This window comes from Electrophorus electricus, chromosome 12 (assembly GCF_013358815.1).
Source record: "Electrophorus electricus isolate fEleEle1 chromosome 12, fEleEle1.pri, whole genome shotgun sequence".
Lineage (NCBI taxonomy): Eukaryota > Metazoa > Chordata > Actinopteri > Gymnotiformes > Gymnotidae > Electrophorus > Electrophorus electricus.
Genome location: NC_049546.1, coordinates 17,260,478 through 17,284,972, shown reverse-complemented (window position 1 = coordinate 17,284,972; position 24,495 = coordinate 17,260,478). Strand labels below are relative to the sequence as shown.

The 24,495-nt window shown below is 45.1% G+C and overlaps 1 protein-coding gene across 5 annotated transcripts; it reads left to right on the top strand.

Moving 5' to 3' along the window:
• The first annotated feature begins 1,177 nt into the window (after nt 1-1,177).
• Nucleotides 1,178-24,494, top strand: map7d3 (MAP7 domain containing 3). Of its 5 annotated transcripts, XM_027019137.2 has the most exons (21): nt 1,178-1,300; nt 6,987-7,106; nt 7,550-7,630; nt 7,810-7,973; nt 8,614-8,722; nt 9,115-9,222; nt 9,867-9,971; nt 10,970-11,065; nt 11,801-11,896; nt 13,695-13,820; nt 15,009-15,148; nt 17,231-17,376; nt 17,485-17,729; nt 18,743-18,878; nt 19,370-19,550; nt 19,631-19,735; nt 20,088-20,141; nt 20,248-20,320; nt 20,420-20,597; nt 20,850-21,088; nt 21,266-24,494. In XM_027019137.2, exons 1-21 carry the CDS (start codon nt 1,255-1,257, stop codon nt 21,271-21,273), a joined length of 2,556 nt encoding a protein of 851 aa, XP_026874938.2. In that variant the 5' UTR covers nt 1,178-1,254; the 3' UTR covers nt 21,274-24,494. The 5 variants fall into 5 exon arrangements, with proteins under 5 accessions (XP_026874938.2, XP_026874939.2, XP_026874940.2 ...); XM_027019138.2 differs by lacking the exon at nt 13,695-13,820; XM_027019139.2 differs by lacking the exons at nt 10,970-11,065; nt 11,801-11,896.
• Nucleotide 24,495: the final 1 nt, after the last annotated feature.

Genomic DNA, 24,495 nt, shown 5'->3' with positions numbered 1-24,495 from the left:
GGCTCTGTGACAGACGTGCCTTTTCCTATTTTCATCAACATTATCACAAATGTAAAATATATCTATCACAGTGGCAATGATTGGAGAGGCCCTGGAGGATGGTCATATAAGATCGTATAGTTTTAGAGTGAAGTGTGGAAGTGCCTTTATTTTGTAGCCCTTTGCAGTTTCTGGAGATGGACAGAAGCTTCTTGGAATATGCTATCTGGTTAGGGGCAGTGTTACCCTGTACACACCTTTGTATCCTGCAGAGGGATTCTATTACATGGCCTTGAATAATGTTCTCAGACTAATTCGGTTTTAACATTTATTTAGGAATCCAGGGGTTGGTTAGAGGGGGGAAAGACATGATCCAGGACACAAAACCCCTAAAAACCACATGATCACGGTGTCACATGGTAAAGTCTCTTTGTGCAAACAGAAATACCTATGGTAACAGACACAGATTATGAGTAGCACATCATATGAACAAATAATGCATGCTTATAGTTAATATAGATAAGGCTACTTTCCTTTCATTTTTAAATGCAATGTCTGAATTTTACTGGATATTGTACTGTGTGTTACATATATGTGTTGGTGTATATGTATTGATATTACTGTTTGTTAAGTGGAGAGTTTGCTGAAGTGTTTCCATTTGCTTGCTGTAGCCTGAGTTGTCTTGTGTCTAAACCTCTGAACTCATGACATTCCGTTACTGGCACTTCTATTATAACCCACTTCAGTGTTAAATAACACGACTGCTGATGCATTATTTAGTGTGTGTAACTGAAACCAAGCACAGTTTGCCCTGAAAAATGAATGAAGGACCCTGTATGTTAAGGATTAGAAGATGGAAGTAGTGTTGAATGACTGTAAAAAAAAAAAAAAATTAAAAGACTAGTATGCCAAGGGCATTAGATGTTTTCTTTAAAGGAGTGCTCGACAGTACAGCTCCTCTCGTATTTCAAATAGCTGAGCAGGCTTTTTCACGCTAGGTTTGTAAGAATACGTTTTGTTTTCATAATGTTTCTCCATTAATGATATTAAAAACGATTAAAACCTGACCAATATACGTGAGCTGCATACGCTTTTCTTCCCACTACAATTTTTTTCAGCTATTTGTTTTTCTCTCAAATCTCTAAGCAGCGCTAGGCGGCAGTCTCGTGCTCTCTGAAGCACCGTCAACCGTCCACGTCCCCGGTTCACGCGCGCCTCTAGGTAACGAACGCGGTGGCTCGAGGAGAAAATAAGGAAAAACTTTGTTTAAAAAAAATGGCGGAGGGAGCAACGTCTCTGAAAGGGCTGCGAGCACAAATGGGTATGAATTCGTGTCTTTACAGCCATTTCCGCAGGTTTCGTTGGCGAAGAGCTGTACCCTTAACTGTCTGTAACAAGATAAAGCATTTTTGAGCCATCTTATTTGACCGTGGGACTGAAAACCGGTTAGCGAGCTGGCTAACTTACTCTCATCCAGACTAACCGTTTAGCGGGCTTTATCGATACCTTTATCGATACATAACGAGGTACTCCGTCTGCCCTGAAACTAGCTACTAAAGTACCTCGAACAAGCCGAATCATGGCAACACGTTTGAATTTTGCTCCACTCACGTCAGCTAGCCGTTAGTTTGCTGGCTATCTTTCTAACAATCTAGCTAAGTGCCGGTTATTAACGACGGAGCTGACGCTAGCTCGTTATCCGGCTAGTTATCTGATTCATCCAAAGTGAATAATGGTTGATGGTTTCGCTGTGTTTGCAGGGACTCGGTGCATGTCTTGTAAGGTTTAGTCTAAATGTCTTAAGTGTTGGTTAGCTAACTTGGACTCACAACACCGGTTGATCTAAGCTAGCTAGGAAGGATGCTCGTACCTCGCTAGTTGACGAGCTAAGAAGCTAGCCGACTTCCCCTAGCCAACTACTCCAAATATACCTGATGTTATTTTTTTAGAGGTTAATATGGGTTCGGACGGTATTGATAGTTCGGATAAGTTACCCTGATGGCTGGATAACTTAGTTTGGGTAGCTAACGATCAGGCTCTCTCGTTGGCGACCTTGACGTCGAAGAAGGCAGTCAAATTATTTAGCTCTACTACCTTATCTAGCTACATCTTTATTTAGGTAGGTTAGTTGACGTTAGGTATCTTAGTTATATTAGATTGTATGGTCCTAATCTGGACAGGATGGTTCGAGCTTGTATCCTGTACATGTCAGCTTTATCTGACGGCCTTGTCCAGTGTGCAGTTCATCGATCGGCTAAGTTGACAGCAGAGTCCTTTCACTATCTTTTTTAATTTATAGAGACAAAGGTATGGTAGCTAGTTAGTGGGTTGTTTGTTGATTTCTTGGGGCAGGGAAGTTGAGCCATGCTTTTAGTGAATATTGATAAACAGGATGTCGACATGTCTTTGCACCAATGTGTGAAATCAGCAGGTTTCCTTTTTTTTTCTGTCTGAAGTCCAGCTTAATGTCTGCTTTTCAGATATTTATGGCATATTTATGCTTTGTTTGAATTATTGCTCCTTTTTTGTACTTTTTGCATAAGTAGCTTATTTTTATTCATACATTTCAGTGTCTGCAGCAAAAAACAACTTTAAGTATTTTCTTAAATAACTTTTCAAGTGCCATCCTTGCTCGTTGGGTATGCTATTTGAAAATATTTGTAATTGTTTGGGAAGATATTGACCTTGCCTGTCATCTGAATGTCATTTGGTAAATTGTTGAAGGTTTGTCAGCTCAACCAGTTCTACCCTGTAGACACTCCACAAATGTTAATATGAAGCCACTCGACCGACAGGCTCATGGATAATAATGGGTGGTGTACACTGAGCTCAGAACTGCAGTTTACATAATGCTTGTCCATAAGAAGGCTGTTCTGTAAATTTGGAGTGGAATGAGACCCATTGTGATGCCACTACGGATGTTTTAATTCATTCATTCATTCATTCTTTAATGTTATTCAGATACTTCTGCATAAAGTAAGATGCAGTGATGTCTCCATTAACCCCCAAAAAAACTATTTGGTATGACATGGCACAATTACCAGAGTTTGTCATTTGCCTAGTGCAATGGCTCTTCTCTCCTGTTTTGTAGGTAATGGAATCCTCTCCTCTATATATGCCTTCAGGGAAGGAAGTGGACTGTATATTGTAGTACTCAAATGTTTGTCCCATTCACAGAGACAGTATCGTACTCAAACCATTTGAAACGCAAGTTAAGTTTAAATTAATTAGTAGTTCTTCTATTTCCAGGACATAATTCCACTTTCCCAAAATGACTTGGTCATTGTTGCCTCTTGGCTGTGCACAGTGACTATATATGCCTAAATGATCCAGCAGCTAGTTCTAGATTTCTCCATTTGGTTTTGCCCTGTGCCAGATCTGTTAAAAGGACATTGTACTTTGGAACGTAAGTGAGGCATGCTGTCCACTGGTTATCATGCCTCAGGTTTTAGAAATGATCCAGTCTTACATAGCCCTGGGATCAACAGTAATGGCAGATCAGAGTGTGTGTGTGTGGGTGGGTGTGTGTGTGTGTGTGTGTGTGTGTATGTGTTTGCATGCATATGAGGGAGATGGAGGTGGTAGGGAGAAAGAGAATGGAGAATCACAGCTGTGCCCTGTATGAAGGCCTTTATTATTGGCATCTGCAGTAGAGCACTTCCTGTTGCCCCGGCAACAGCCTGCTACTGGAAGGAGAGGGAGAGAGAGAGATTTACTAAACGAAGCTTGCTGACCCACTAAGAAATGATTCTCCCTGACTTGTTTTCCTGTGTGGCAAGCTATAGTGTTGTTCGTGTATCTGTTCCTTGTGTTTTCTCAGACTGAATGACAAGTTGTTGGGGGGGGGGGGGGTTTATTTTATTTTTTTTACTGCATCTCATCTTCTGGCAGTATGAACAGTGCAGCTGTTTCTAAAGTGGAGAGCATGATGTAGCACTGAACTTCTTGCCACTTTCAGGCCACTTTCAGATTTGAAATGATACTGAGCAATACTTTTAAACAGAAGCCAAAGTCTAACTGATGATAAGATATTGAACTCTGTGGATGTTGTATGATGCCATTGTGAGAAGTATCGTTAGCCTATTTTACCCCTGATAATCATGTCAGCTGCAGATGAAACTCTCAACTCTTCTGTTCAGTTAATGAATTGTCATTCTTTATTGAGATGATGATTCTTTTATTGGGTGATGAATGATAGTCATGCACCCACTGTTAAGGCCTCATCAAATGAAATATCTTTTCCTTTACTTTTGTTTAATCAACACTTGTTAAAGTATCCTAATAAAAATGTAAATCAGTTTATTTTTCCCACAGAAAGGTTTGTGTAGGTCTTTTTTTTTTTTTATAAAATAACATGAGTCAAGAAACACTGATTAGAATCATGACATCTTATTCTGTCTTGCACTGGTGTGTGCTGACTCAACCTCATAGAGGTTTAATGGTATTGAAAATACAAGGTGTTGATCCATTTCCCCAGTGTGATTGTGTGCACAAAGACGTGGGCATTTCATTTCCTCTTTATGGTGCTGTAATCCTAGCCTGAGCTGTAACACAGAAACACAGACATAGCCTATATTGTCCAACTATGTAAATAATTTTTGTTTCCTATACCGGCAAAAAAAAAGTTGGGGTGTGTTTTTTGTTTTTTTGTTTTTTTACTTCACACCTTCAGTAATGTATTGTACACTGTTCTACATCAGGTCACTCCCATAGAGGCATTTTTGATGTTGGCACTACAACACACACTGGCACGTTATTCATATTGTATATTGTTTGTCTTGTACATAATCTGGATATTGCTTGTATATTGTGTATTGTTTGCATATTGTCTATATTGCTTGAGTTACCAACAGCTGGAACCAGATTCCTTGTTTATGTAAACATACTTGGCTAATAAACTCAATTCAGAATTTTTTATGGAAGATAACTGGATGTACACTAAGATGTCTAACGTCAGTTTTGTGTTGCCATTGTTCCGTATCAGAACCAGTGTTTGATTTGTTAGCTGGCCTGGAGGGCTTTGTTAGTTTCCATTGTTTGGCTTCTTTGAATTTGCATGCTGCATGTTAGCCCACTGTTCCAGGCGCAGGTCATGACTCAGGCTCCTTTTGCATATTCACTGACTTCTTCCTCCTCCGAGGTTGCACACAGGTGCTGGTGAGTGTTATAGCAGGAGGTATTAATTCTGTTTTTAAAAAATGAAAGTTTAAGGAAGTGGTTAGTGTAAGGTTGCCTTGCCGAGCCTGTTTACAACACTGTGGCTCTGCAGTAGACAATGATTTCACGTCAACATTCTTTAGCTGCTCAGCCTTACAGGTTCTATTTTAGGCCTCATAGTCATGTCGGCTGCAGATGGTCAGAAGGTAGTGTGCAGCCGTGACAAATTGGCTTTCAAGTAGCAACCGTTAGCAGTGCATTTAATGAAACAAATAATGAATTTGTATGAATATTTATTCATCCCTAGTAGACACTTCAAACAGAAATATCAGTTATTTGTCAGGGATTGTGAGTTGTATAAGGAATATCAGTGGCTGTGATTTGGTCGGTATCCTCACAATACAATCAATGAAATCTCCCATAATTGTACAGTGCACTTTGCTGCTAGAAACGTTTCGTGTCACGCAGTGCATATTGCAGCAAATCAAATGCACTCATTGTATTTAGTGCTCAAGTCATTGCAAAGGGCAGATCTGTGATTTGTGTAACTGCTGCAGCTCTACTCTAAGGGCTGTCTGTCTCATCCCACCTGCACTGGAGGTTGGAAACAGATAAGCTTATTTTTCCTCTGTAGCTGAAGCTCCTCAGACATGTTTAAAATATCAGCCCCACCATCTTAGGACATCTGCCGTGCCCCTCCTCTCATCAAACCCATCACACGAGGAATGGCTCAGACACATCCTTCCCTAGCAGCCTTTACCGCTGACCGCCACAGGCCTTTGGTGGGCGCAACACTTCAGGGCGAGAAACCCGTTTCCCCTCTTCCCACAGTCCGATCATAGGCTTTCATTTACAACACTGCCATTTGGCAGACGCATGATGCTTGAGATTCGCAAAAGCTTTCGGCTAGTCACGTGGTTCTTCATGGGGAGTCAGCAGTGTTGGTCTATAGGTACCCTCTAATGACATTTTCCCCTTTCAGTTTCCTCAGATGATAAGCTGCCTTTTGTTTTATTGCTGTCAGGTTTCCGGCACAGCCATTTTTCACCCACCCAAAATTTCTGCTGTGTGTAGGCTTTAGAGTAACACACCCTGCCACTCAACACTAAGATTGACAACCTAGCCACACACATACCAGGCACTCAGAGACCTTCTCACACTAAGCATTGTCTGCTTTTAGCAATGATCCCCTCAAGGTTTAGGAGCTTCTGTGCCAGAAGATAATGAAGTGCAGTTGCAGGCCAAATAAGCAGTCGCATTTATTCATATTTCACATAGCAATCATTTCATGCCATGACCCAGCATATTTGAACTGCAGTCTATTGTGTGTGTACTTTAAATGGATGATGGTGGTGATTTTACTGATGCCAGTATAATGCTCAATGGGATGTCTGGGTATTAATTGTGTGAATGTGTTTTCTGTATTATTATAATTACAGATTTTTATTATTGCATTTTTTTCCTGCAGTACTCAAGCCTGCCTCATGATGCATACCTGTGCTTTTGGGCAGGGGGAGAGTTGTCAGCAGAGAGTGCAGAAGTTTTGCTCATGTCCATTTCTCTTCTCATATTTATACGGCTTCTACAAGGCCTTTTGTTTCTACTTATGTGTTCATCATATCCTCTATCCAGCAGTTAAACTCGCTGACTACAAGACCTTAAGCCGGTCTGGCTGGGACCAAACAAATCCATCGTCCCTGTAGTCAGTTCTGTTGGATTTTGATAGATCAGCCATTCTCCCACGTGAGCACAGTGCCACCACCCCCTCATTCCTGGCTCGTCTCTTCTCGGCTCGTTTGCTTCTCGGCTCCGCTGCATCACTCAGACGTCTCTGCTTGTTGCGTTCGCAGCTGCTGCCGCTCAGGCGCAGGCCGAGGAGCGTCGCAGCCTGGCGGGGACCAGCCCAGGACACGCAGCAGCCCCAGCCGCCAGCAGCAGCAGCACCACCCCAAAGAGCCACGCCAAACCAGGTATCTGCCTGCCCCTCAGGGCGCTCGCGTCTCTCTGGCTCCTCTGCAGTAACACAGCGTACCGTTTCTGTCCAGACCTCTGAATATAGCATAGTGTGCATTAAACATTGCTATACCTACTCTGATGTTCGTGCAGTTATGTTGCAAACGGGCCTTATGGTGAAGGTGAAGTGCAGCATCGTTGTCACATAAACATGTTTGTTGCCACTAATGCTGTTGAGGCACTTTTGCTGACAACACATGCCCAGCATGATGACGTGTAAACGTTTAGTGAGGTCAGCTGAGCTCATATTGGAATCTGAAATATCTGCTGTGTCAGACCGAGTAAGGGAGATCAGTCTTATCAGCCGAGAAACCGCGTGCTAAGGCGAACGCTGCTGATTGGTTAATGGAGGTATACTGAAGAACTTGGGGATATGAAGTGCAATTTTGCATTTCTTCAGTCATTGACGGCGCTGCACTTAGGATAGACGACAAACTGCGGGTGGCCAAAGAGAGGAGAGAAGAGCAGGAAAAACAGCAAGGTGAGTCATGCACACCAGGTGCAAACACACTTGTAGTATGTAGCGGCACTGACACATTGGTCACCACGTTCTGTTACGATGAACATGCGCCGCAATGCAAAGAGGGCGAGAGGCACACCGGCGCATACGCAACCAGCGAGTGTGCTAAGGACGTGTGTGTGCGTGCGCCGCCCCTGCAGCGGTGCGCGGGTCTCAGATCCTGGAGCGGGAGCGCCGAGCCAAGCTGCAGGTGGAGAGACAGATGGAGGAGAGACAGCGGAGGCTGGAGGAGCAGCGCCGGAAAGAGGAGCAGAGGAGGGCAGCTGTCGAGGAGAAGAGGAAACAGAAACAAGAGGAAGAAAAGGCAAGCTGGGTCTCCTTTTTCCTTACGCTACATATTTTTCCAGATATCCCATATTTATCTCGATTTAGTTGACCTTTCTTCTGGACAACACACACTCTACCCGGCTTAGTTATTAGAATCTGACCGGCTGATGAGCGACATGTGGGGTGACTGACAGTTTGCACATGGCTACAGAAGGGCTCCAGTCTGTTATACATTTATCAAGTGCACATGTATGCTAACCTACTAATGTGTAATAAAGTGGCTGGTGAGTGCATGGTGAGTCTTGCTAATAAAATTTGTGGTGAATGTAAGTGTGCTCAGTAATTAAATTCCTTTAGATATCTGTAGGGACAGAAGCAGAGTGTTTGTCGCTCAGTTTTCAATCACACAAAAGAACACTGTACAACAGTTCAACAGTAAAAGACCTTTCACGCTGCATTTAAATGCAAAAGCTTCTTAATCTTAAAAGCCCCAAAAATCTGATGCACAAAGAAAACTTTATTAACAATATCAGATGGAAGTCTTACTGGTGTTTGTCCACATCTTTTGTTTCAGTTCATGTCTGTTATGAAGTTGGGGTTGTAAGTGTGTGGGTTAGTGGGTGGTTGTGTATATGGGTGATGTTTGTGGATGTGCTTGATTGTGTGGTTGTGTGTAGGAGCACTTTGAGGCAGTGATGCGACGCACTATGGAGCGTAGTCAGAGGATGGAACAGAGACAGAAGAGGTGGTCCTGGGGAGGCCTCACTGACTCTGACAACAAAAACGGTACGAGATTGATTGATTTTATTTATTTATTTATTTTTAAGTGCTTTGACTTGACAATTTTATTTATTTATTTTTTCATTTTCAAAGACAATGACCCTTAACAGCAAGTTCTTGTGGCTGCTGTTAAGCTGTAGTGGCTGCTGATGTGTTAAATAAATATACAAACAAATGCCAAGTATGGGTTAAATGCCCAAAAAAATACCATGTACCATGGTTTAGGGTGGGCTAATTCACTGTTGCTGACTATTCCTTTATGTCTGTTTGCATTGGTCTCTGCAATTTTGCTGCAGAGCAGCTCTCTCCCTGATGCTGGCTGTGTTTTTGGCTCTCCCTCCCTGTGGAGAGGGTGTCCGTGTCCCTAAGCAACCTGCCTTTCCCTGCCCCCCCTACAGGCGAGAGTGACGGTGGCCCCGCCTCCTCCTCCTCCTCCTCCCCAGTCACTGTAGTAATCTCTCCAGCCTCTCCAGTCTCCAGGCCTCCCAGGAGCCAGACACCACAAGGTGGTCAATACTTGCTTGCGTGCCCAGAGTGGCACAGCTTGGCACAAACTGGCACTGTCGCACATGCGTTCTCTACTGTCTGGCCGGCTCTGTGTGCCTTGTGTTCACAGCGTGAGGTTTATACATGGTGTCCCTTTTATCACACTCCCTCTGTTTCTTTTTCTTTTTTTTCCCACGTTTACACTCACTGAAGTTAAACTTCTTCCAGGGCAGTCACTCAGCCTGTGCTTGGTCTGCTTGCATGTACACATTAAGAGATGGCTGTCACTTCTAGTCTGTAGAGATCGTCTTTCCCAGACCTAAAAAGCTGTGTTTTGGTGACTTAACTGCCTGCGGAATTAAAGTGTATGTTGATTTTGGCATTTAGCTAACATTCTAGTTTCAAGAGTCTTTGTTCCACTGTTGAGAATTACATCAAGTGGAATATTACTATTCCTGTTGCTCTTACATCTGACAGGTTAATGTCTTCAGGGTTTGGTTTCAGTCTCGTCTAACAATGCCCTTGATGCGGTCTTAGAATTCACCCTCACTTTCCCGTGAGGCCCTCTTCAACCTCCATTGCTCTAACCCAATTGCCCCACTCTGCGTCTGTCTCCGTGCGCATATCTCTTGCGTGTCCGTGACTGTGTCGGCCCTTCGTGCAGACAAGCGTTCCACCTCCACCTCAAACCTGAAGCAACCGACTGACCCAGCCATCACCAAACGCCTCTCCTCTTCCTCCACCGCCCTGCTCAGCTCTCCTGATAAAAGTAAGTGTCCCTGCATTTGTGCTTCTCGTGCTCCCCTCCTGTGTCTCCCCAACACAGTCACCTCCTTTTCCCTTTCGTCCAGGACGACTGGAGGTCTCTGTGTTACTCAGAGACTACGAGAGGTGGCTGGTAAAGCAACTTTTGCAGTTGCCGATCCTGCATGTCTCCGAATCAGAATTTGTCTGCAGACACTTATTAATGTGATTTGACTGGGATATGATCATTAGAGGTCTTTTTATTATGTAGTACCACTGTGGTTTCTAATGATTTTGCTGTAATAGTGTTCTCATAAATGATTGGAATGGGATATCTGTTTATTGTCTGTGCTCTGTGTTTAGCTCCACCACACCTGAGTGGATATACTTGCCACAAGTGGTGCTGTTTTTCTCCACAGCTTGATTTCCTCTAGGGATCATTCAGTAGTCACTCAGCTGATTATATCGCCGGCACTGTTTATGTTGGATTTACCTTCTCCAATTTTGTCCCTTCAGAACACACTAATGCAGTCTTGTTTACAGGGCTAGGGGCTTGAAGACTGGTTCCCCGATGTCACCAACTACATCAAAACACTGTGTTCTTATGTGGTACTTCATGTGTACATTATACATAATGTTTCCATAAACTAAAGTATACATCATAAAACATAGCCAGTTATTGGTTATATAGCTTAATTCACAGCAAATTTGTGGTTTAAAATGTAAAATTGGCTTCTTGCAACATCATCAAAACTAGATGATCACAGTGTTCTGTGTTAAAAATACTAATACATCCTGTAAAAGCAGACCCCCAAAAAAAAGAAAAGGAAAAAACATGGTTGCCATTGGCACCAGAGGACAAACTACAGCTTTAAAGCTCCTCAGTCCTCCCCCAACTCCCCAGTGGTGCTTTCAGGAAAATGGTCAAGGTAGAGACATTTGCGTACACTCCCCACCTCGGGTTAAATCTTTCAGCTTGTGAGCTCTCTTTTTTTTTTTTCTTTTTTTTTTTTTCCCTCGTAGGTGCTAAACGGAGGAGTTCGTCTTTGAATCGGTTGCCTAGCAATACCCCTCGAGCCTCTAAGGACACGCATAAGCAGCCTCAGGTGGCGCAGACAGGTGCTGAGCCCTTCCTCCTGTGCTGGTCCTCATGACAACCAGCTGCCACATTAGCACCCTTGTCTGCTCAGCCCACTCCGGATTGAAAACATTTCCCGATATGCAGTGGAATAATTCAGGACATGCCGAACAATAGTTGCAGATTTGATCCAGATATATGCACAAGTTCCTGATATCTACCTATATTCATACAGCAAATAGATATGGCCATATACCTTTTAAAGATTTAATACACCAAAGCCTGATGGAGCTGCAGTTACTTTACTAACGCTACAGTGTGTAAAAGATGTGGTTGATATGTTTTAGAGGGGGGGTGGGTTTTGTTAGTTTTTTAAGCACACACAGTTGTCTGATGGACACAATCCTGTAATGTAACCACAGAGACTTTTTCTGTAGTGTTTTTCACTAAAAGCAGCTTGTTTTTAAAGCAGCTTAGAAGCCTTATACAACCCAATAGAAAAACAACCAAAGCCTTTCACAGACGAGACACTGGTATCACGTTATATTCTGTCACCTGCCAAAACTTTATCTAAATGCTTTAGAAAAGATTTACTGTTAGGTTGTTTAACACAAATCTGCTATAGTAGTTTAAATGCAACATCCCTGACACATGCAGCCTACACACTGATTTGCTGTACTTTTATGTAATGTAGTAGGTAAATGAGGATCACGTGCTTGGATGACACCAGGCCCTGGTAATCACCTGTGACTCTGCCCTGTACGCTGTGTCTTTAGGCCCCACCTTGAAGAAACGGAGCTCCTCCCTCTCGCGGGTAGGGAGTACAGCCCCTCCCCCTGACAAACCAGAGAAAGCCACGCCCAGTGAGCCAGGTGCTTTGTCCCATCTTGGGCATTTTCTTATATGTGCCCGTGTGCCGCTCTGCGATAACAAATGCACAACGGCCGCATTTACCCGTCTCCCCTGCCCGCCTAATAACCTGCTATCAAAGTGCGATGTCACTGCCACTAACCACCAAGCCCAGCAAACAACAGGCTGACACGGCTTAATAGGTTCCACTGGATTCGTTTCACAGGCTACGTTGAGAATACCAAGGCCTCCAGAACCTCTGTCTCTCAATGCTCCACTGAATCTGACACTCCTGATGCTTCAGCGTTCGGTTTTCACCCCTGCATCAGCTCTTTTACCAGCTAGCGCGTAACCTTTCTCCTCTACTCTCACTCCCGCCTGTCTCTCCCATCACGCAGATGCTCCAGCCGTGCACTGCCTCGGGGCCTAATTGCGCCGCGCATGCGGCGAAGATCCCTTCGCTTTCTCCTCCCTCAGAATGTTTCTCTCCGAGCTGTTGACTCGAAATGGAGCTTTTGTCTGCGCGCACAATGTTGTGTTTGTTTTGTGTGTACCACATTGTTTTCTCTCCTAGATGATATCAGTGAAATTTGTGCCTGGCCCCGTGTATGTGTGTCGGGGGGGGGGGGGGATGTTTGACAGAGATGATGCATCAGTGCCATCCCATTTTAAAAGCTCGCAATTCCTGTATGTCTGTAGGGAGCTTAAGCCATCCCTGTGTACCCAGTATACAAGATGTTCTGTGTTAATTCATTTACAGTTTATGGCTACAATTTTGAGGATGTCTGGCTCCTGTGATGTAACGGTAGTGTTCCCCGCTGAGTGTGCGCTCGTTTACATGTACACCTTGCTCTACAGACAGAAGCTACTTATTAAAGAGATCCCACCCTACCACTGCACTATCAGAGCCCCACTCATTTTCCATGGTGCTGCCATAGAGCTCAGACTACCCCAACACACCAGAACTCGGCGTCCCCCAATACCACTCACCCCGGCCACCTCTGGGACGTGCCTACAAGCATGCAGTGGCCCCCATGTATTCAGTCAGTAGGGGAGGGGGACAAAACAGGCCAATCAAACCAGTTAAACTCTTCTTTCACTTGGTTTTCTGTTTCCTCTGCGGGGATTATATCCTGACTGTGGCTCCAAGCAGCTACTGGGGACATGAGCTCACGACTCCTGGGGCCCTCTGCTTCTACTCTAAGAGCAGTTTTGTCCTGCTCGTCACATACAGCTCTGCCACAGTTTATCATCAAGCTTTGTCCTGTCAGTTCACTGATGGAACGTGATCGAGTTGTAGAGTAGAGATCAGACTTGGGTGGAATGCTTTACCTGTCAGGATGCATATCGCGTGTCTCATCCGCGATGCGACGCGAGTGCGTGCGAGCAGTCTCCCGCAAAGCTCAAGGCAAAGCATTCGACTCACGCCTAACCCTCAGAGACCTTTTGCACGCATGTCATTGAGTCTCATTTAGCCACTGCACTGAGTGCTTCCCTTTGTGTGTGCCCTTGTTTCCACCCCTCCCATCCTGCATCGCTAATGTCACTTTCATCATTCTAGTCACCTGCGATGACACCGGCTGGTCTTAAGACTCTCGCACGATCACTCTTTGGTTTGGAGCCCCTCATGCAGACTATTCCTTTAGCTGTTTTGAAATCACTTGGTTACTCCTATGTCACCCCCCACCCCATCATTCAACTTTTGTGTTTGTCCTCCAACCCTTCTATCACTTTTTTTCTTTTTGTCTGCTCTTTTTTTTTGTTTGTTTGTTTGTTTATCGGTTTGGCCGATGCTGTGTGTGTGTGTGTGTGTGTGTGTAGCCCGCCGCACCTCCGCCGGCCCCGTGGACAGCAGTGTCCTCCGTCGCCTGCTCAGCCCCACCCAGGCCTCCCTAGCTCGAAGCAAGAGCGTTGCAGCCCTTTCAGCCCAAGGAGCAGACATGCCAGGTAACCCGGTGAGGGAGGGGCCCTACCTGGACCTTCCTGGACCCGCCTGCCCGGGTACAGGCGGCTCTGGCAGTGGTGTCGGTGGCGCGCTGTGCCGTGGTGGGTGGCCTATGGTGTCTGTGGAGCGTGCTGCAGCACAGGGGTGAAGCATGTTTAAAGCCTTCCTTTGAAACGCAATCGGCAGTGTAGTTCCCTTTGGGCATTGATAAGTGGTCTGTGCAGTCTGTCCGTGCAGTGGCAGAGAAGGGCACAGTTTTCAAGGGCATGATTTAAAATTACATGACCATTACAGCCTTCCACGGTTACCATTGCATTGCTATTATAACCTAATGGTTCTGGTCTTTATGGAACAAGAAGTCGCACATATCTCTGGAGTCGTGTGTGTGTGTGTGTGTGTGTGTTACACAAATGCAGAGCACACACTGGATTTATTGTAAACTTATAAGATGAGCTCCCCACTCTTCCTAACTTCCACTATCCCTACCTCCACTCTCATTCTCTCCACTCTCCCTACTTCCCACTCTCCTTAACTCCACTCACTTTCTTGTTACACTCAAATCTGGCTTAGGCCCTGGGCCAGAAGCAGCCTGGGGAAGAACTCGCAGTGCTCCAAGAAAACCCACAGGCTCACACAGACTAATCGCTAACATTGGACATAAGATTGTGACTATTAATGCAAAGAAGCTTATCCACGTGTGCGCATGAGCATGTGTGTAAGTGTGAGCGTGTGTGAAGGCGCATACACACATTGCTTCCTGCTTATATATTTTCCTGTATATGCATTAGGTGTCCATATGTGTTCTGAGCTGTTCTATATAACCTTGTGATTTTTGTCAGGATGCGAGTGCCCCAGCGTGTGTTTTGTCTCTCTCTCTCTCTCTCTCTCTCTCTCTCTCTCTCTCTCTCTCTCTCTCTCTCTCTCTCTCTCCCCTTCTGTCTTTTTCTGTGTCTGTCTGTCTGATGCCCAGTCACCATCTGTCTCCTAAGCCCATCATTGCTTGCTTCTGAATCAGCACTGATATTCATTCTACCAGTTGATACCAGTCTAATGTGCTCCAAATTCTGTTTTGTGCTCCTATTTCTCTCCCTCCCCCCGTCTCACTCCCACCCGCTTTGCTCACCCACTGACCTGCTCATGGCTCCCCCACCTCCCGCTCTGCCCGCTCCGATGGTCGTCTCCTTCACCAGAGTCTCACCTGTGTCCTCGCTCAGTGTCGGCCAGCGCCCTGCAGACCTCTGCCCGTGGACCCCTGCGCAGCCGCAGCACCGACTGCCAGAAAGGTCCTCCGAGCTCCGCCTCGGCCGACGCCATCTCTGGCATGTCCCAGGTGGGTGGGGCAGCCTTTGCACCCGTGGCTATCCTCCAAATTTTGCAGAACTGATTGACCGTCTGCAGTGTAGAGCACGCGTACGTTCATAAGTACCGATCTGCACGTTTGTTGGCCTGTAATTATAATTCTGCTTGCCTGTGACCGTTTTTCCACCTGTTTTTGATGGCGCGTATTCAGAGGCTTAAAGCACAGACAGCTTGAATTGTAACCTTGACTGTCATCCTTATTCTTGCTAAGTGCCCTGGGCCAGGCATTATATTTATCCTGTTTCCTTAAGCCCGTATCACTTTCATTAATAACTTCTGCCTAAATCCAGGTAAATGAGGATCTTACAGGAGTGACTAGGTGCTGAAGAGCGCCCAGCGTTACACCTCCCCCCCCCGTTTGAGAGTAGCCTTCAAACAGTACATTTACACTCTAGATTTTTTTCTTTGTACGCGTCCACTTTGATTTGCTTTGCAAAGCAGCTCCGTCACTTAGCCCTCATGCTAATCAAAAAGCTGTTCTTTCTGTCGACTCCTATCTGATTGTGACTGAAGCCTGCTTTGACAGACAGAGGAAAGGGAGTAACAGGAGTCACTCTTTGCCCTTTACCCCAAAACATCTAATTAGCATATGCCATTAAGAGCTGTTAATGTAATTAATTATTAAAGATTATTTTACATAGCCAGATTTGTCTTTTGGTGAATGATCACCTCCCTGTGTTGAACATAAAAACATAATTGGGTGTCGTAAAGCACATGTCCGACTTTAGGCTGTGGAGTGGTTGCACGTGTCATGGTCGGATACTAGGAGGCCACGTTGACCTGAAGTGAAAATTGGCTGTTGTCTGAATGCTGAGTGTTTCCTGTGGACTATGTGGAAATTTCCATTTCAGCCCAAAGCTCGACAGGTCATACTCGTCCCTGCTGGCAGTTGGAACTGGTTCTGGATCAGCTTCCCGAGTCAAGAGCACAAGGAAAATGCAAGAATAAAACAAACGAGGGTTATGAAATCGTCTGATAGGACAGTTGCGATGGTGATGTCTTCTGTCAGATTTGCCTAGCATTTCACCAGCTCGTTTACATAAGGCATGGAATGCCAAGGTAGCAGGGCCTTGAGGGCAGTATTGAGCTGCTTCGCTCGCCAGTCGGTTCCCAAAAACCCGAGCAAGACCCATGTCTTCCTGAGGTTCTCTTGGCCTCGGTCTCTGCCTGGATCTGGTCGGTAGCACTGTGCTCACAGCATGCTTTCTTAGTCATAGTGTACAACTGGGAGGAAGAGGATATGGAGTTTTGGATCTTGGGGAGCCCTAAGAAATATTTGCTTCACCGATTCCTTCAAAGGCATGGCTAAACGTTTCCAGTGCTACTTTATGCAGGGCCATTTAGAAAAGTTACAGTGAAGACCATAGCTAGGTGTGAATGTAGAATTATGCTTTGATATTTACCTTTATTTACATTTTGGCCATACACATACTCATTGTGTGAGTTTCGAGAGAGGATCGTTTTGAATTTAAAATTACACCTGAGAGGCAGTCGTACCCAAACAAGCAGTGCAGCTGTGGAGAAACGTCCATAGTAGGAAAGCATCCGTGGTGCAGGACACAGTCCCGGTCACTGGTGTTGTCCTCACTGCCATTTGACTGACACTGCATGCACTCCCGACAACAGCAGGAGCTGTGGAGCATGAACACCTGAACCTTACTGCCTGTTACCGTCACCTGCAGATTGACGGCATTAAAACCCCCAGCTGCACTGAAACTCTGACCTGATGTATTGGTTTCTTAGAAACGTAACCACCATAAAATAATGTGCAAGTTTAAAAGACAGATGTTTCTATGGATTAGCGTTATGTAGCGAAAGGTAACATGGACAATAGCTTTGCTTGTTTTCTTTCAGATGCGAGTATGATTGTATCAGTCATGTGTACCTCATATCAATTAATATTTTGACAGTCAGCAGAATTAACATTTAGCATTATATTACCTCTTTGTACCTTAGGTCAGTTAAGCTATCTTCTCTTCCCCTATGGCCTTTCCGGTCTCATTTTGTGTGTTTCTGTGATGGTGCGCGTGTGCATGTCCATCCGTGTAAGCAGAATGCTGAGAAGGCCAGTCGCTTCACTTCACCTGTAGGGAAGCGTCCTCCGTCCCCGTCCGCCACGCCAGGCCGCCACCGCTCCCCCTCCCCAGGTCCCTGCCTCTCTGGCGCCACCCGGAGGACAGCCTCCCCTGGATCAGCAAGGTCAGAGCCTGATGCCACCCCTCCCAACTGGCCATACTGCCCAGTTCTCTCTTTCCCTCCACTTTCTCACACCTCCTTTCTGCGTCTCCTCTCGCGCTTCTCTTCCAGGCAGAGTCCCCGCTTCTATCCCCCATCCCCCAGCGGGATGAAGCAGCGGCCTCCGTCCCCTCAGCCCGCCACGGCCACGGCCAAACCTCCACCTGTCCAGAAGCCCTCGCTTACCCCCACCGGCCCTCCCATCCTCCGCAAGAGGGAGTCCAAGCCCAAAGATACATCACCCATGACTCCTGTTACACCCCTACCTCAAGAGGGCAGCACTGCCAGCCCCACCCCCAGCACTAAGCCTAAGGAGGGTGAGAACCGACAGTTCACGTCTACGATGGTCGACCTGCCTAATGTTTGTAGGATCTTCTCAGGCCCAATGCTAGGGAAATCATGCGTTGTTCATCTTTGTGTTTTCCCTGCTTAGATACTCCTAATTCAGATACATTCAAAATTAGCAAAGCCTTTATGGGATGAGTCAGGTGGTTAGAGTAATCACACCTCTATCTTGGGTGTTGTACATATCTGTAAAGGACACATTTTTGTTGTTGTTTATTGTTTTTTTTTGGTCCACCCAGATTATTAACGACTCTCTTATGCTGACATGTTCATCAAAATGACTAACACTGCTTTTGGGTTGCTAAACCTTCAAAACCGTAGTAGTCAGTTCAGTACTTCTATAGCTTGGATGATGGAGCAGGTTTGCTCCCATATTTGACCAGTTATTTTTAAGGTATAACAAATGGGGGAAATACTGCAACTGTTCGCCTTTTCCTGCAAATAGCTGTCATCTGGCAGAATTCCCTTCCATTAAACAGGCCTCTTGTGACCGGCAGGCTGAGCAGTAAAAACATTTTAGCTGGAGTAAGGAGAGAAGCTAAATGCCATAAACGAGCACAAAGAAATCTTCAGTATGGCTCTTGACTTTTGTCCAAGCCAAGATCAGGCACCATAGCAGGGGTGAGCTCATATCCACTTACTGTGTCCTCACAGCAGACAGCGCCCTCTGCTGGACCTTTGGGACTTCACGCTTGGACATGCCAGGACAGCCTGCTATTTTAATTAGTGTGAAATCATGGACTGCTGTTCTTGAATTTACACAGTGCACTAGAACTCTGATTGTGGCTGGGGTGCCTTCTATGAGTAGATGACAAAGCACTTTTGTAAGTTGCTGTGGATAATGGCAAATGCTGAATGCTGTAAAATGTAGATTCCACATTTTCTAGCTTAGTGTTATATGTAGTTGGTAGAATATCGGTCTATACAAGGCACTCTGTTGTTTGCTTGTTAAAGTTACTGATCGCATATACGGTACCGCCTTCAGATCTCAGCACAAAAGCCACGGCCGGCACTACCTCTGCTGCCGAGGCCGCCAAGATCCTGGCAGAGAACCGTCGCCTGGCCCGGGAGCAGAAAGAGAGGGATGAGCAGCTTCGGGTACAGAGAGAGGAGGAAGAGAGGTGAGCCTGGAGACCTCCAACATCTCCACCTTCCTTATCCCTTTTCAAGGGAAGTCAGCGTTGTGTTATGTTAACGAGCAGTGTTTAGATCAGGCTTTTCAAAGACTCAGTCATGCTTCATCTTAGTAGACCCCTTGAGGAGTTGGCAACTACAGCAGAAGGTTAAGTAAAGGACTTTTATTGCCCATCAGTAATCCTTAGTGGCCTCTGAAGTGATCCAAGGAGAGTGTCATAAAAAATAATACTAAGGGACTGCTACTTTTAAGGCATGGGGGATGGAGAAGGTCCCCAGATAATTAGTTGTTTTTTCTTAGTTTTATAAAATGTGCTACCCTCTTCACCTCTTTTACTTTTATGAGATTCACTTGTAAAAAGAGCTCAGTTGAGTTTACCACTACCAGCCATTAGATCTGACAGCTGTAAGCCTTCCTTTCAGTATGAGACTTCTACTGTCTGAGCTGCAGGACTGAATGTGGTGAACGTTCTCACAGGCTGAGAAAGGAGGAGGCGCAGCGTCTGGCCGAGAAGGAGCGCGCAAGGCGTTTGGAGGAAGAGAAGGTTTGGGCAGAAGAGAAGAAGAGGCAGGAGGAGGAGCAGGCCCTCAAGGCGGAGGAGGAGCGGCAGAGGCTGGAGCTGGAGGAGCAGGAGAAACAGGCGGAGCTCCAGAAAGAGGTGAGGTGCAGTGCACGCGGCCCCGATGGGCCTGAGGATTGGACGTGTGACTGACTGACTGACTGCCTGTCGAATCGCAGCGCGAGGAAGCCGAAGCTAAGGCGATGGAGGAGGCTGAGAAGCAGCGTCAGGAGCGAGAGCGCATCATGCAGCAGAACCAGCATGAGCGCATGGAGAGGAAGAAGGTGACCGCCCTCACGCCTCGGCGTGGAAACATGCCCCTTTCCCCACTGTAGTCATGCTGTCTGTCTAGATGATGTCACCCTCAAAGTCAAGGTTACTGTTACACAAATGTACAAATAACATTAGCTTCACCACACAGATTGTGCAGGTACACCATTGCTCTGAGGACCGACTAAGAACACTGTAGTTACATGTCCTCTTTTTGTTATGTGCACACGAGTGTGTTGGTCAAGCACATTCACGGCAGAAAGCCTAACAATTTTTGGATTGATTTAAAACAGAAAAAGCTTTCATTGCATAATGAGAATGTTCTGAAGTATTTCAAGTTTTTTTGCTTTTTCGTTGTGACTACAGCGAATTGAGGAAATTATGAAAAGGACCAGAAAAACGGACCAAACTGATTTCAAGGCAAGTCTGCCGATGGTGCTTTCAGTGATGAGACACTGAGGCCTGTGTCTTTTTGTGAGCTTTGCGCTGTCTGCTCCTGGTGTTCAGTCTGTTTGTTCCCCTGCAGAGTGGCGATGAGGGAGGCCTTCCAGCCGAGAACGGCGACGAGATGTCCGATCAGATAAACTGTGAAACCAAGGGTCAGTCTCTTTCTACTTGGTGTGGCCATAAGACTGAATTCAGTGAAAATGTATCGTTTCTTTTTACATGGCTGATTAAGCTATTTCCTCAAATCCCAGAGCACCAGTCAGAGCAGACAGCAGAGCCGGTGGACCAGTCGGAAGCCCTGGACCGGGGCACACCTTCAGAAGAAGGCCTGACAGAACGGGAGGAGCCTCTCGGCAGTGTGAATGGACAGAGCGAATCAGCCGGCACTGAGCAGAGCGGCCCTGGTGCCGCTCAGCCTCCAGCCGTCAGGTGCAAAAGCAGCCTGTCTCAGCAACCTTTCCTTCACCACCCAGTTGTAACTTGACTCTCTAGAATGGCGTTTGCATGATGCAGCACTTTTAATATTTCCAGCACATCCGTGTGGAGGATATCGGCAAACCTCATGTATAAAAGAGACGAGACAATGACGTCTTACTTTGCTCAATGAATGTTCATTCAAACAGGTGTCCGCCTCCTGTCCCCAGCCTCACTGAAGCTTTCAGTCTCATTGTCTTCTCTTAGTGATCCCTGTCTGAAGACGCGTTTGGTGGAGGGCTCGGAGTTTCTGAACGAGGACTCTAAAGTGGGACTGAATGGAAAAGCGGGGCCCTGGAGCTTTGAGGAGCTCATTGATCTGGGGCTGCACCCTAAAGGCCTGATAGACTGTGATGGGGGTCCTGAGGGGCCCAGAGTGGCTTTTGAAGAGAAGTCAGTGCCTGTAAACCCCCTCCTCCCCACCCAGCCCATTGAAGCCCTGTCTGGTGAGCCGTTAAGAATTACTGGTGTTTTTATTTAGAGTTTTCAATTCATAGAATTAATGATATGAATTATATTGTGTTGATACTTGTTATACTGAATTGACCGTATCTTTCTCTCTTGTTGTCTTTCTCGTTCCATCTCCATCTTTTCTGTCCCTGCCTTTCCTCCATTACCCCCAGAGATGTGATTGGACGTCTTTGCCTAGGGCCTGTTTCTAATTGCACTCTGAGACGCATGTCCTGTTGAGCTCCAAAGTTTCTTAGCCTCGGCCCCTGCTCCTCCAAGACAAAGGTGGATTAACAATTAATACAATAAAAAGCAAGTGAAAACAGAAAAGAAAAATGCTTCAGGGAAAAAGTATTCTTTAACTGTGCTTAATTCTCATTTCCAGCTGCTTCTTGGCACCGTTTGTGTCTTGTTAGAGTTTTTTTCCATTGCTGTTCTTTTTATTTTGGTCTCTTTTTTAAAACACAGTGGGTCTGCTGTTGTAATTCACCTGGCTTTGCATTTTTGGCTGTGGTCACATCCTGGTTATGGTTTTGGTGGCGTCACTGTTGTCATTCATACCCAAACCATTGTCAAACGTCACGTATGTTCATAAACAAGTTTTAAAGCCGAGCAATATTGTGAACGATCCCACAAGGGCAGAGGGTCTGAGCAAACACGGCCAGTCAATGTGAAGTGAGGGTGCAGAAGTCCCACACTGACTTTTAAATCTTTTCGAACTGTAACAAGTAGTCAAGAATGTGACAAATTGGAATCTGTCCTTGAATTAGTATGACCAGACAGATGTCGACAGGCTAAGGTATGATTTTGGCCTCTCCAGCCTGTTTTACGTCAGGCTCCATTGGGCTACTGGCCCAGCCTCCTCACCAACAGGCTTCCTGTCCCTAATTTTCCTCTCTGCAGCTGTGAAGCATTCCTTGTATAAAATATGTAGATAGCAAATCTTGGTCAGGATATTTCAGAAGAGGGTCTTGTTTGACAAGAGGGGAGCTGCCACAGCTAAATTTCAAACTCAGCAATTTGCCATTGCTTTGAGCTTTAAAGAATGGAGCTCAACACAAATAATCTTGTTAACACTTATGACTGGTTAAATGAAGTTCTAGTGTTGAGTTACAGGTTTGTGGTAGTTGCCTTACATTATTTACATTTTCTTCTACATGTATATAAGCATAAACATAGTTTGTTACTTCTTAAGTATAACTTAAGTACAACCTAAGAAAAAAAGTATAACTTAAGTTTACATGTAAGCATGAATCTACACTTTATTACAACTAGTTATAGCACACACAATGGAATTACTGTAACGCCTTTAATAATTGCACATTCAGATGTGATGGGTGTGTGTTCTTTGTTCCCCTCCAGGTTTTGGGCAAAGGGATTCTAGTTTCCATTTTAAAGCTTGAATGATTTCGAAGAGTCCTAGAAGGCCCCAAGTTCCCTCAGGGTTATACAGTTCCATTGGGCCTTAATGTGTTAGCAAGTACCTTTTTTCCCCCTCCTCTGTCCCTATGGTCCAGTACTCCACAGCTACTTTTATGGCTTCTTGCAAAATTATTTGAATTACTTTAAAATACTATGCTAGTAAATTTGGCTGTCTCCATATATTAAGATGTATGCCTTAAAATATTTCTACATGTGTAAGTGTTATGTACATAATCAGTATTAGACTGTAACGCTACGTTGGGTTGGGGAAAGTGAAGGGGAGGTATGTTTGATTTGTCCTCTGTAACACAGTTTAGTTTAACCCCATCAGACTCAAGAATTTTCACATAGTGCTGTTACTAAATGGGACCCTGTATCCACGGTATCCAACACTGGCGAGTCAGTTACCTGGTCTATGCCTGCCACTACACGGCAGCAGCTGCTCTGTCCCTTTGGATGACACGTTACAAGAGCCTACCCTCATTTTCCTCTCAGGGGAGTGCGTGGAGTGAAACATGTGAGACATATGAAAGTCGCTTGTAGGGGTGCGTGCAAGTTATGGTTGGGAAAAATACTTTATCATTGCTGTCCAGTTGTCTTTTGAATAGGACCGGTGTATAGTAGTTACAGAAAAATGTGGTAAAGTAGAGAATGCTGTGGATGAAGATGTGCTCAGGACTACACACCTAAATATGTACTGAGCAGGTGCGCTATCCATGTTCTAGTGCTGTCTGTAGATTAGGGAGCCCAAGTCCCATCAGTTTCAGCCCTAATCTAGCACACCTGAGTAACATTTATGAAGCTTCTGAAGAACTTGATTAACTGGATCAGATATGTTGGTATTAAAACCAAACTCTGCAGGTCAGTAGAACACCAAGACAGGACTTGGGTATCCCTCCTGTAGAGCCTACTGCTAGACCATCACTAGCAGTCTATAGTCTAGTAGCTATTTCAGGGCAAAGCTTGAACTACATATGCTTGAATTGTCTGAAGGTTATGGGTCCAGTAGTCTGATTTGGCATTATTGTTTGCATTGGGTTTTTATCACACACTAAAGAACTCAACAATTGTCTGAGGCCATTGGGTACAAGGACTCTGTCTATTTATTTAGGGTTGTGGTCATTCATAAAAATAACCAACTAATTAGTGTCATCCTCATAACCTCCTCCTCTGTGACTAAAGCCATGGGTCCCTTCCTCCAGGGCTTAGAACATTTATATTTATTGCTTCTGATTAGTTTTATTCATTTAATTGTCAAGGACAAGAGACAGTTGCACTGTGTAAAGTTTCAGATCGTGAACCCAAAACTGTCCAAGATTGCAGTGGTACAGCTGATGACACAGGTGAGCAGTGACGAATATACCCTAGGAGAGGAGGGCGTGCCTTTTTTTTTTTCTTTTTTTTTTGCCCTCGTTCTTGGCCTTTCTGCAGCCCATATTTAACAAGCACTAGGCTTTTAGAAACAATAGACACCTCCGAGTGCTTGCAGGCATGCTGTGGTTGTGGTCGCCGTGGAACTGGGCATTCGGTCGTAGGCCGGCATGCTTTGTTTGTGTGCCGTCTTTGCAGAGTCAGCACGGCCACTTTTAGACACGGTCACACCGGTGTAGTAGCTGCTTCCCGTTACAGGACCTTAAGCACTCTGTGTATTTTGGCTTTAGAGATCTTCTCTGGCTTAAAGTACTGCCTGTAGAGTTGAATCGTGCCTTAGATACAGAGTAGGCAAAATGTTTATTTTCATATCTCAGAAATTAAAATGTTACATGTGCTTAGTTTGCCCTTGACAATCATTTTACTTGACCAAGGCCCTGAATAGGATCTAATTTTGTTTTGGGTTTTTTTTGTTTGTTTGTTTCTTTTTTGAGAAATATGCGTGTCTAGAAATTATATTGTAAATATATAAGTGTACTGGAAAAGATACAAAATGTTAAAATAAAGTTTTGCAAGATTAAATAAATGCTGTTGGGCATAAGTCACTCAC

Bases quoted from the DNA above. Each gene is read 5' to 3' on its own strand.
- map7d3 (XM_027019137.2), top strand. From the start codon at position 1,255: ATGGCGGAGGGAGCAACGTCTCTGAAAGGGCTGCGAGCACAAATGG. The intron at 7,631-7,809 runs GTGAGTCATGCA...CCGCCCCTGCAG, and splicing joins AGAGCAGGAAAAACAGCAAG to CGGTGCGCGGGTCTCAGATC. The intron at 11,066-11,800 runs GTGCTGAGCCCT...CTGTGTCTTTAG, and splicing joins GCCTCAGGTGGCGCAGACAG to GCCCCACCTTGAAGAAACGG.